A 12,561-nucleotide genomic window follows, 5' to 3' on the forward strand; every position below is an offset into this window, starting at 1 on the left:
GGTCAACCAGGTCTCTGTATAGCGCACCTTACCACTTTGCAGCATTATGTTGATCAAGTTAATGCCAACCTAAGTAATGTTGACTAATACACACAGCCTGATGAAGAAACTGAAGGGCCCAGAGGAGGAGAAGAAAACAAAATTAAATTTCGTGGATTAAGAGTGTGTATAATGTTATTTCAGTCACCAAAAAATCAAGCCAAATTTATAAAGAACTTGGGAATATGAGCTCACATATCAGTATGATGTTGCACCCCTCTGGCCTGGATACATACATTGACTTGTTTGAGAAGGGTGTCATAAAGGAGTTGTACGTCTCCTGAGGCAAGCTGGCCCATAGCTGTTGTAACTGGTGCTTGATATCATGGATACTGGGAAAAAGTCTGAGCTGGTCTCTCATATGTTTCTATCAGGGACACACATGGGTATTTTGCTGGCATTGAGAGTACCTCAACATCACGCAGATAGTTTATAGACAGTTAACAATATCTTTGGCCTCTCCATACAGCTTTTCGTGGTATCTGCTTGCGATTGCCAGTACTTGATGCAGAATTAAAACACCTCAACAATGCATAGCTCAAGAATGTTTATTTATTTGATGAGGTAAAAAGAGCATTAACACCACTGCACAAAAATCATAGTGACACACAAGTACACGTGAAATTGAAAGTTTTCCTGCCTTTCATTGAGAATGTTGCTGACCACATAGGAACAATCTTGACAAAACAGAATGTTGCAGTAATCTACAATCCCATCAGAAGATACGGAATAACCTAAAATCGGCCACAGATGCTAGCAAACTGCTGGAAAAAGTGGGAATATACAGGATTCCATGTAGCTGTGGGGGAGGTGTACGTGGGTACTACAAAAAGAATCCACAAAAATTGACTAGAAGAGTGCAAGGGAAACTGCAGAAGGGGAGACACTGACAGATCACCTGTTGTGGATCATGCTCTGCAGTCAGGAGACCACCCCATTCATTTTTATAGAACTCAAGTACTGTCAACTGCAAGCGGATGCCATGAAAGGCTATACAGAGGGGCCATAGAGATTGTTAAACACACCATGAATTTCAATTAGGATGGAGGAGGGTGTAAAATTGTATGATATCTGGGTCCTGGTGCTGAAGAAGATGTGTCTGAGTCTTCCACCATGGGGTGATAGCAACAGCAGACGATGGCAACCGACAACAGCCAACTGCAGCCAGGTATTTAAAGCATACGTGGTATCAAGTCATTGTGCCGGAGAATGCTTAAACAGAATGTTGTTGCAGTCACTCGTGACCCAGAGTGTGAATCGGACAAAATTGAAAATGTTCCTCATCAAACTGTTCCTCTTGAAAATGTCCTCCACAGATGGGAACGAAATGTTGGGTTTGAACATGAAATTCATCAAGCCACAGCATAGTAGCCCAGAAAATTTTATTAATTTCATTAAGTCTGGCTGTGAAAGTTTACATTTTACAATCAACCTGGGACCTTGTGATAAAATCTATTGCACAAAATTCTTTTGGTTATGAGCATAGTCAACCTGTTGGCAGTTTCTTCAAATTCTTAATTAAGAGTAGAAAAAGTATTGGGAGCCAAACCACCCATGTGCACAAATATGTAAAAATTACTTGACACTAAGTCCAGCATCCTCACATAAAAATGTGTCATTAGAGTCAAGAGACTGTGACAGTTGTTTTGGACAAAGCCAGGTCAGAGCTGCATAGGAGTAAAAGGGGATGGGTGAGGGGGCAGGTAGGCTGGCTAGAAGGCTAAAAGAAAGCATCTGCCCTGGTAGTTTTATTTATGTGCAAAAATGAAAAACACCACCTCCTTCAGCTGTCATGAGAAAAGAAAGTACTGCTACTAGGTCAACATCCTTAGGAATATGTAGTCCATCAATTGTAGAAATGCACGGTTTAATCACATAACAGAATATCTAGGGTCTCTCTGTAAGAAAATCATAAGAGAATTTCGTCGTAATACATGTGGTGGTAGCTAACAGTTTGACCAGTACCAGGATATTCAACATAGGTGACATGATCAGCCATAAATAAACAAAGTTGCAAAGTGTGTTAACACAGAACCAGAGATGACACTGATATTAGCCGAGTTAGGATCTAAGAAGAAATTTGACAGTTTGTGAGAGAGAAAATAGTGTGTAGCTCTCATGATGCTTTTAGGTAAATTTTTGTAGTTACAGGTAGGACAGTCAGGCTTTGTTTTAGGATGAAGTCACAGATCAGCAGTAGCAGATATATCAACAACTCAAAATGCTCCATGAACCAATGGTAGCAGTAGTAGTGCCCAATCATCTCCTAAATAACAGATAATACGTAAGGAGGTTCGAGCAGCAGGCAGATCAAGAAAATTACTAATATCCTTGTGGAAAGAGTCACAGATATGACATCCAAAGGTATGGAGACAAAACACATAAATAAATATTTTCTATACAAAAATTCTGCATTAATAGGCTCAGTGTTCACCAATAAAATTGGAAGACATGGCAACACAACTAATGAGTTAATTTTAGTATGAAAGACCATCCATAAAAATAAAATAAGTGTTTACAATCTATCAATCTATGAAGTACTAACACAACTCTGCAGAAATCAACTTAAGGGAGAGAGAGTCACAAAAAATATGCAAGCAGTAAAATCAATGTTAATTCCCAGTTAACAATTGAAATTGTCCATTGTCCGTTTTTGAAGCAGCAGCAGTACAGGTAATCATTCAAATTTTTGTGGAGCTAAGGCAAACAAAATATCTGAGGAGTAAAATGTTTGTAGTTGTGGTTCAGTGGTTAAGTATAAGACTACTGATTCAAAGGTCTTAGATTCAATCCCAGGTCAGACCTAGGGTTTTTATCTGTCACTTGTCACTTCTTTCAACTCTGGAAATGCCTGTTGATGTAAAAAGTACTGCGGTTCGGAGTCCACATTAAACTTTTAAGCCCCTTATAACTGGCTGGTTCAGTCATTTCGAAGGCTGGCGGAAGACAATGGCTTACCTCCTCCAAAAGGACCATGCCTACTAAAGCACTGTGATGTTCAAACTAATATTCAAAATGATTACAGCTAACCCTTTATTTCACTCACATAAAGTAATTGGTGCATAAGTTCATAGCATTTTTCCATAAGTTTACTAATCACAACAGAGACTTTAGTCATCAATAATATATTCTTCCTCACTATTTACAACAGTCTGGCAATGCTGGGATAACTTTTTGATTCTGTGAGTGTAGAGATCACACGGTTTTAAGGCAAAGAACTTATTGAACAGCCTGGAAAGGAAGTTCCTTGAAAATTGTTCGACAGAGAGTGGAAAAGGTTAAAATCCGAGGGTGCATGATAAGGTGGAAGTGGAATGGCTCCCCAAACCAACTCCTGTACAGTGTTTTTGCCAGTCTAGCAGAATGCGGGTGGGCGTTATCGTGGAGTAGCATCACTTTATGCAGTCTTCAGGCTTGTTGTTGTTGGATTGTTTCTACAAGAAGTCTCAGTTGTCATCACCTTGAGGAAGCAATTTGTAGATTTGTAGGACACCTCACCATTGCTGTCCCATTGGGTGCATAACATTCTTTTATCGATGCACGTAGGTCTCTGTATGGGGTGTTGCTGCATTGTTTGTGGTCAACTATTCGTTTCTTTTCCTTATGTTACCACAAAGACACCAGTCCTCATTGGCAGTAACAATACACGATGGGAATAGTCAGTGTCGTTCACAAGCCAATGATGACACGAGCATGCAGAGATGCACATATGGCCACCCACAGATTTTTTTATTTTGGCTTAGAGCATGCAGCACCCATACACCCAACTTTTGAACCTTCCTCTTTGCATGCAAATGTCACACAATGGTGGAATGATCACAATTCATCACTTTTGCCAGTTCTTGAGTACACTGATGTGGATCATTGCGGATTAATGTGTTTAAACTATCTTCATCAAACCCTGAAGGTCTTCCTGCAGTGTATATATGCGGACAAGGGAAAAAAAAACCCGGATTTTCCCTCAATTTCCCGGTTAAAAATACATTTTCTCCCAGGTGAAAACACACTTTTTCTGTGTTAATTGATAGTATACTTTCCCTCAGAACTGTAAAACTTACCACGCCTTTGAATGGATAGTGGCATTGAATTTCTCGGCACTTTAGAAAATGAAACTCGGGGCAAAAACACATTTTGGAACGATCTCTGATATGCAGCAACAAGTATGCTGCATATTTTTGTACAGGAGTATAAATTCAAATTCCACCAACAGGAAAAGTTAATGGTTTAAGTTAGTATACACAGTGTTGCTACAAGGAAAGCAAAGCCTTTGCATATAATATTTGTCTTGAAGATTAATAAGTTACAGGAGAAGCTAAGCTTTCACATATAATGTTGATCTGTTTAGCGCATGTTACACTTTAACATACATAACACAAAGGCATCAGTAAAATTTTTAATACCGACATAAATCTCTGATATTATGGGCTTGAAGTTCTTCTAAATGGCTCATCATCAAAGAGTTGATTTTTAAGTGAGAGCAAACGCTCTGTGATTTAAGAAATTCATCATACGTTCTCGCACACAGTTCATCTAGCGTAAAAGGAAATTTACTTTGAAAATAACACTTTTCAAACCACAATTCACAATATTTTCCTGTGACCTGTTAGAAATAGATTCATTTCAGCAGTTGTCAGAGTGTGCCAGATACGAGGCGTCCCCATGCTCGCACAGCTATGGTGACGTAGGAAACCCATATGTTCATAAGTGTAAAACATTAAAAGATCTTTCTTACAATATGTCATAAAAGAAACAAGACCTCAGAGGATACTCCAAGAGCATCAGAATTTCGTGAATCATACTAAAATGCATAGTTCGCCTTAAAGCGCACATTTGTATGTTCAGATATCCAATGACACAGTCCTTGACCTGATATTAAGCTTTACAGTATGGTTTTCAGGACGTACATTTCCTGGAGTACCAGTACTGTATTATCTCATGTTTGGTTCTTTATTATGGCATAATGCCATATGTGCTAGAAGATGAAAATGTGCACTTGAAATGCAGCAAACAGGTGAAACTAGCCAATAGTGTGGAATTAAACACTTCGTTTCAAATAAATTTACTGCCTCAGCAGGAAAGCTTAATAAAGGCTAAATTTCTTTAGCAAACCGATAAAAATAAGTTTATTGTTCTGCGAGGCGATTAATGCTTGACTGTGAGAAAGGTGGAAATAAAATAAAATCTGAAACTAGTAATATATTTTAGCCTTCCGTAATTATGTGAATGTATTTTAATTCACCTGATAGCTAACAGCCACAGCAATCAGTCTTGATTTCATTTGACGTGAGAGCAGTAAACGAAGAGGAAACAGAAAAATCACTAAATGTAAACACGGGAGACAAACACTCTCCCCCCCCCCACCCCCCCACCCCACCCACACACACACACACCACTATAACTCAGACTGCTCTGTGCACCACGTCGTCAAAAAAAGACTTTTCAAAAAGAAGTTCATCTTGTAGTGCACATCTTTGTGAAGAGTCTGATACACGAAACATATATCTTCAAGGAAGTGTAAGACAAGTTACTTGGTCTTTATTGTGCCGAAGTGCAGTGCCACGCCTCTTCAAACAACATTATTCTACCGCACGTCACTGTATTTCGCTCTGTGGAACTCAAACGTGTATATTTTGCAATGGATACCATCAAACTATTTCAGGACTGTGGAAATTAAAATGTCCTGTGGTGCCTCTCCTGCTACCAGTTGGCTGGTTTGACATCCTGCCCCTCTAAAAAATAAAAATAAAAAATAAAAATCGCAATTAATACTGGATGGGATTATTTGTAACCGGGAGAACAAGAACTCTTCAGAAAATCTGGACTCTTTATTGCCTATTATTAGCTAATAACTTGCTCTCCTGTGCGACATAAAATTAAATATAGGATACCTACAACCAGTAAAGACAAGAGCCAGGCAAGACAGTACACATTTCTTCAATCTTTAGGTCCTAGTGATTTTTCTCTCTAATCTTGCAGTAGCTTTACATGGTGTGCTTTCCTTTCTGCAAAAGAACTATTACCTCATCAAAGTTCATCAAGCGTTTTGCTACATGAAAAATAGAAATGTTGTCATCTAATACTGAAAAAGCTGTTAATACGAATAGTACCCAAGACTGGTGTGGTTTCTTGATTCGATTACGTCTATTTCGTCACTGTGTGCTGGATAAAACAAAATAGGCCTTTCTAATATTACAGCAATTGTAACACACACCAAATAAGCACAACTGTTTTGGCAATGATGATTATTTTTATAGTATGACATTATAATTCACAAAGTACCAATACGAAATACCTATCTGGCCTACTACAATCAAAAAGCTTTATGTTAGGAAACAGTTTAACATTTCATTCATACGCTCCAATTTCTCATGCACGAGACTGAAAAGTAGTGGAACGAAATTTTTGTATAAATTTGGAATCGTCATATTCTTCCATAATTTGTGTGATGTCCCCGTTTCTTCTCCTTCCTCGTTCTAACAAACAATCTTGTCTTCACTAATTCTGTAACTATTCCTACCACTGTCAAAACTCATTCTCCGGTTAACTTTACTAACCCTACCACAATCACCAGTTTAGTTATCCAGTGATTATTCTCTGGTTAAGCATTATTATGTGTTTGTACAATGTGTTCTCTGCGCTACTCCCACAATGGAACTTAAGCAGCTGCTAGCTGGGGACTACAACTGGCCCTGTCTAGTGCAGCGATCTGGCCAAAAATTTTCATCAGAATTTCACTTTCTTGGATACACCGAGAAGATAATACATAATCTTTCTTACCTGTTATTCCCGTTAGTCGTTTATTTCCACTCTGGTAGTCTGAAACTATGGATTTCACTAGTAATTATAACAACACTGAACATCTGCAAACCGAATCGACCACATAAACAAGCATTCACCGGTTCGGCTTTATTCTGCTCAGCTCGTATAGAACCGTCCCGTTTTGTCTGCTGGAAAGTTCATTTCTAGATGCAAAGAGGATTCCCCTGGCAGAGACATCATGTACACTATGCACACATTCAAAAATCAACTTATAATTCATTCAGAAATCAACTTAGAATGTGTTCAAAAATGTCCAAAAATGAGCAGGAGTGAGTTTCAAAATCAAATGAATAATCAATAGACCGACATGTGCCGGATGCTAGGTGCTTTTTGAAACAAGGTTTTTTCCCTCAAGAATATAAATTTGTCCCCCCCCCCCCGAAACTGCCGACTGGTTCAGATAGTCCGGTTTGCAGGTCTGCTCCCCCCCCCCCCCCCCTCCCCTCCCCTCCCCAGTAGATCCAGGCCTGCTGTGCACACATGAATCTGGCAGCTTTGGTGCACCAGTAAAATTTTTCCTGGTACCCCATGCAGCTGGTTGCTGCTACTGCTGCTTACACAACCAACAGCCACATTTCTGTAGCCAGAAGTGGGAGAAGGTATTACTCATACCAACTCAACTGTGTGTGTGCATGAACCCACTTGTAACTGCTTAAATGAATCTAATGTAAACAGTTGTGACATCACGCTCATTGGAGGCAATTTGTTGTTATGAAGCATTGCATAGTCTTCCTAAAGCTTTTGACACATTTTGCTGTTGGCAGACGCTTCTACACGTACTGTTATTTTATATGGCGCATTTCCTTCGCAATTTAAGTTTTATTTTCATTTTTTTCTCTCGTTCATGTTTTAATGCTGCAGTATTATTCTGCAGTAGTGGGAAACAGTAAAATCCTTTGTTAGGGTACCGGTTCTTACCAGTCAAAATTACAAAAATTTAACTGAAAACTAAAACAACAAGAAATTCCCAGAATTCTAAAAAATTCCCAGGTTTTTCCCGGTTTTCTCCCAGATGAAAAAATCTCTGGATTTTTCCTGGATCTCCTGGGTCTTATATACCCTGTCCTGAATGTGGGGAATCACTAATGTCAAAACAATCCTCCTTAAAACAATAAAATCAATTTATTGCCATGTTCTTAAATTTCACATGTTCAGTTGCATAAACTCTATTTTTTCTTCTCTTTATTCCCACATTTCAGTTATAAATCTTTCAGCCATCTTCAGAGTAAACTGACAACTGAAGCTACAGCACTCACCACGTTAGGTGTTACAAACAAAACCTAAGGTGGAAATAAGGAACGAGGCAGAAGACACAAAGAGATTTAAATCCAAGGCTTTCCCTCCATATGTGGTAACCCTGTCAGCAATAATAGGATGGATCTTCAGTCTGTCTGCTCCTTCTGAAGATGCTGCTGTGGGTCCAAAATTTGATAGCTAGGCAACTGTGCCACAAAAACAAAGATGCATATGACAATAAGTTTGTAACGCAATAATGAACAACTGCAGAACATTGTTACACAGAAACATACATTGTTAGAATAGATGAAATAATGATGACTACCATCTCTGCAGGAATCATTCAAATTATCTCAAAAGTTGAATGCACTCTGCACAACAAACTACAAGATAACGGATCAAAACTATACAGACCTCCAAATATCCCACAAACAGAGTATTTTGAGAAAATAAGCCAATAGGCGCAAAAGATAATTTGAGGTATTGACTCTTGAATGTGTTATGTGTGTGACACACACATTAGTAAAATTCTGATGTTCATAACATACAACTACATGTCACTATAAGGTTTGTGGCGCAACATCAAAAACAACACAAAATTGGCTGTGACAATTCCATTGCGGAGTTCCACAGAGGAGCATTGTGGATAAAAAAAGAGGGCCGTTCAAGCCACAGAGAGTAGGTCAATGATCTCAACAAAAAAATTGTTTACTCAGTAAAATCTGAGAATGTCTAAAGGAAGATACATCAACAAGCATCTGTTGACTTGCCTATGAAATTCCACACTCCAAAGATAAAAATGTGGAGGGTGGTGGAGCAGCAACTACAACCCTACCACAACCAGAGTGCAAGGAATGTGATCAACTGACTTTGAAACCTGAGCTCAGTCCCATCAATAGGTTATCCAGTGTAGTAGTGCAGTGCTGAACCACTTACAATTGTACTATTCATGAATGAGGCCTCATTCATCTGTGATGGTGTTATCAACTAGCATAAGATCCAAGTGAAGGATGAAAGTCCACATGCCATGCTCATTTCATAACACCAGCAATTATTCCTCTATTGACTTACAGGCTGGGATTGTATAAGATTAATTAATAGGACCTTATACTGCCACCGCATTTGAATCGTTCACATTACCTACCCTTCATTTGAAATACGTTACTGCAATTGTTGGAAACTGTACCTCTTCTTGTCTGTAAGAGGATATGTTTCATCATGATGGTATGAGAATTTCAATAGCAAGTATCTTCATGGTCCGATTGAAAAGGGAGAGGGCAGGGAGGGGGTCATGTCCCATAGCCAAAAAGAATGCTAGATCTTAGTCATAGTCTGTATTTTCTTCCCATGAGTTACATGATGGCATATATGCACAAAACTTCAATAGAAATTAGAAAGGAACTGGCTGGTAGATCCTAGCTGCCGGTCTCATTGTTCAACAGGCAACATGAACATTTAAAAGAAATCAGGAAAATTTTGTGCACCATTATAATGCAGGTATTGAGACTGGCACTCATCATTTTAACAGTTGTTATAAGCATAAATTGTTGCTGCAAATTAATGCTATTAATTACATTTATAACAAGTTAGTAATTACAAACTCCTTTAAGTATCTCTGTTACAATGAAATTTTAAAAACTAGGGCACACTTTATATCCCGAGTCGAGAAGAAACTGCCGTAGTCACGAATTTGTAATCCTGACAATTTTATGCATATGTTGATGTTAATATAGATCCGATCACAAACATGCTTCTTACCAAGAAGTATGTAAAAACAAAATACAAATAAATAGAGGTCATGGCACACAATACGATTGATCTCCTATTTATCACATCAGTAACAGTCAGAAATAAGTAGTCTATTATTTATTTTAAAGGACTGCTTTGTTTTGACTTAATCAGTAGCACCAGTTTCATAAAATGATAAGTTGTTCTTGAATCCCTCTGCATATTATAACTGAGAATTTCCTATGAGTAACTCACCTAAAAATTATTTGCAGTACAGACCTGACTGTTGTGCACCCAAACACACACACACACACACACACACACACATATATATATGTTGCTCACATTTTCCAACAAACCTGCAACACGGCAAACCTAAAATATATATATATATATATATATATATATATATATATATATATATATATATATATATATATATATATATATATATATATATTGTTTCTATCGACCTGCCAGCGCTTCGTTTGGTAAGTTTCATCATCTTTGTTTTTAGATATATTTTTCCCACCCACGTGGAATATAATCACAACAGAAAAAGAGGTTTATGAATTGTGTTGTGGAAAGCAATGTTTGATACAAATAAAACCATTGAACTTTATGAAAATTTGGTAATTATTACTTTCCTAAAATATGATGTTCCCAATATTTAGGTATTGTTATTAAATATAAATTAAAAAGTAAATTCCTTAAGAAATTGTTTGCTTAAAAAATTCAAATTTAACAAGAAAACAATAACTTTTATTACCTTATAAAGTGCTTGCAACACTGCTGTGCCAATTTCCCATGCAGAGCCACATTCACTGTTCTCCAACAGGACATCCAAGTTCTCAGTGAGCTGCCGCTCCTCTATAGAGCCACTCATCATTTGCAATGCTAAACTTGATAGTAGCTGTTGCCGAAGGTTAGTACAATGAGGCGCTAAACTCAGTGCATTTACACGGAGTATAATATAACTCAGTCGCAAATGACAGCCTATGTTGCTCACATTTTCCAACAAACCTGCAACACGGCAAACCTAAAAATGTTTCAGTTACTTGCTTCGAATTGATGCAAGTGTGATGTGTGATAATGTATCTCTCTCTCTCTCTCTCTCTCTCTCTCTCTCTCTATCTGACATACGCACACACACACAAACACACACACACACACACACACACACAGGTTCGAAGGAACTATCATAGCATTTGCCTAAATGATTAGGGAAATCAGAAAATTTAAATCTGGATGGCTAGTTAGGGATCGGAGCCGTTGTACTTCCAGTCCAGTGTTTTAGTTTATATTAGAAGGAACCCACTTGTGATGACGAGCATGTGAGGCTTTTCAAATTTGAAGTGGATCTATCATTAGTACCTAGGTTTGTGCCTTCTGCAGGAAAGTAATGGTCGGACTTTTTTATCACTTTGTAATTTTAACTATTTTCTGTATTGTACTTTCCATTTGACACAAAGTACTGGGAGAACTTGACAGTACTGCAGATGTAAAATCAGTTTTCTCCCAACTGCTTTTTCTGGTCCAATGGAAGTGTGGTCTTAAGTGATCGATACCTTTTATTTAATTTAGAGACTGTAACATAATACAAGACAAAAATTGTGTTCCAGTTATGTGGTTCCAGTTGCCTGAGACTGCAGTCATGCATGTGAGCTGCATTTCAGCGCGCGCGCGCGTGTGTGTGTGTGTGTGTGTGTGTGTGTGTGTGTGTGTGTGTGTGTGTGTGTGTGTGGCTCAGCATCTCCGCTATATGGTGAGTTGTAATTTTCCTTTTCATAATATTGTTACATTCTATTCGGGATTTTCCATTGTTTGACTGAAGAGAAAAATTATTACTACTTCAAACAAAAATTTCTAATCCATGTTGTTACTAGCAGAAACTTTGACAAATCACCATGCTGATAGACAATAACCTGTTTAATTTCTTTCAAATCCCTATACACAACATAAGTATAGAGTTATAAATAATTTAAGCTCTCTGAAGAAACTCAAAATTAAAATTACTGCAATAACTTCTGATATAAATATATCAAGCAATCTCATTTATACTCACCAATAAGTATCTCACAACAAGTCTCCTTCAGAAGTTTGTCTTCTGCAGCAGTAGGGCGATAAATCTTCTCTGTGGCAAGCAATATGGCAATGATACTCAGTAAAACAATGCTCTGGACTTCTTTACACATATTAAGCAAGGGAAACTTTTGTAACACTTTCAGGTACAGATGGCACAAATCTACATTGTAAATCAAACCATTTGTCAATGTAGGCACTGTTTCTTGTTCAGTTTCACAGTAAGCATTTATTAATGCTGCCATTTTTGCCACTGTCTCTGCAAAACTACTTGAATCAGTTTCTGGAACACAGCAAAGAGGATCAATCTTGGAGAGTACATCTCTTGCCAGTTTCAAAGAGAGAATTGCAGCATCACTGTCAGGCTCAGCTTTTCTCTTAACTTTCACAAAACACTTGCGAGTTTTTATTAATACAGCCCAGAGCAAGGTCAATATAAATGGTCTGGAAAAGAAAAATGTAAAAATCATTTAAAATATAATCAGGTAGTACTATCAGTTCATGCAACAATAGTCAAATTAACATTAAATGTCAGTGTGTTGGAGAAAATTATTCCATTAGACTTATCATATTATATTTAGTGATTTTCTCAACTCTTCTACAGGCAGATATCCTAAATAACTTCTTCTAAATAGGAAGGATAAAACAGGAAGGAGA

At 37.8% G+C, this 12,561-nt stretch overlaps 1 protein-coding gene across 1 annotated transcript in view; it reads right to left on the minus strand.

The window, feature by feature from the left end:
- LOC126457742 (uncharacterized) overlaps nt 1–12,561 on the minus strand; it is a 129,776-nt gene that overhangs the window by 56,168 nt on the left and 61,047 nt on the right. The window contains exons 7-8 of the mRNA XM_050094288.1: nt 11,888–12,348; nt 10,592–10,845 (exon numbers count right to left, since the gene is read on the minus strand). Of these exons, the coding sequence (XP_049950245.1) occupies nt 10,592–10,845; nt 11,888–12,348 (715 nt within the window). The remainder of the gene's footprint in view (nt 1–10,591; nt 10,846–11,887; nt 12,349–12,561) is intronic.

The sequence above is a fragment of the Schistocerca serialis genome, chromosome 2 (assembly GCF_023864345.2).
Source record: "Schistocerca serialis cubense isolate TAMUIC-IGC-003099 chromosome 2, iqSchSeri2.2, whole genome shotgun sequence".
Taxonomy (NCBI): Eukaryota; Metazoa; Arthropoda; class Insecta; order Orthoptera; family Acrididae; genus Schistocerca; species Schistocerca serialis.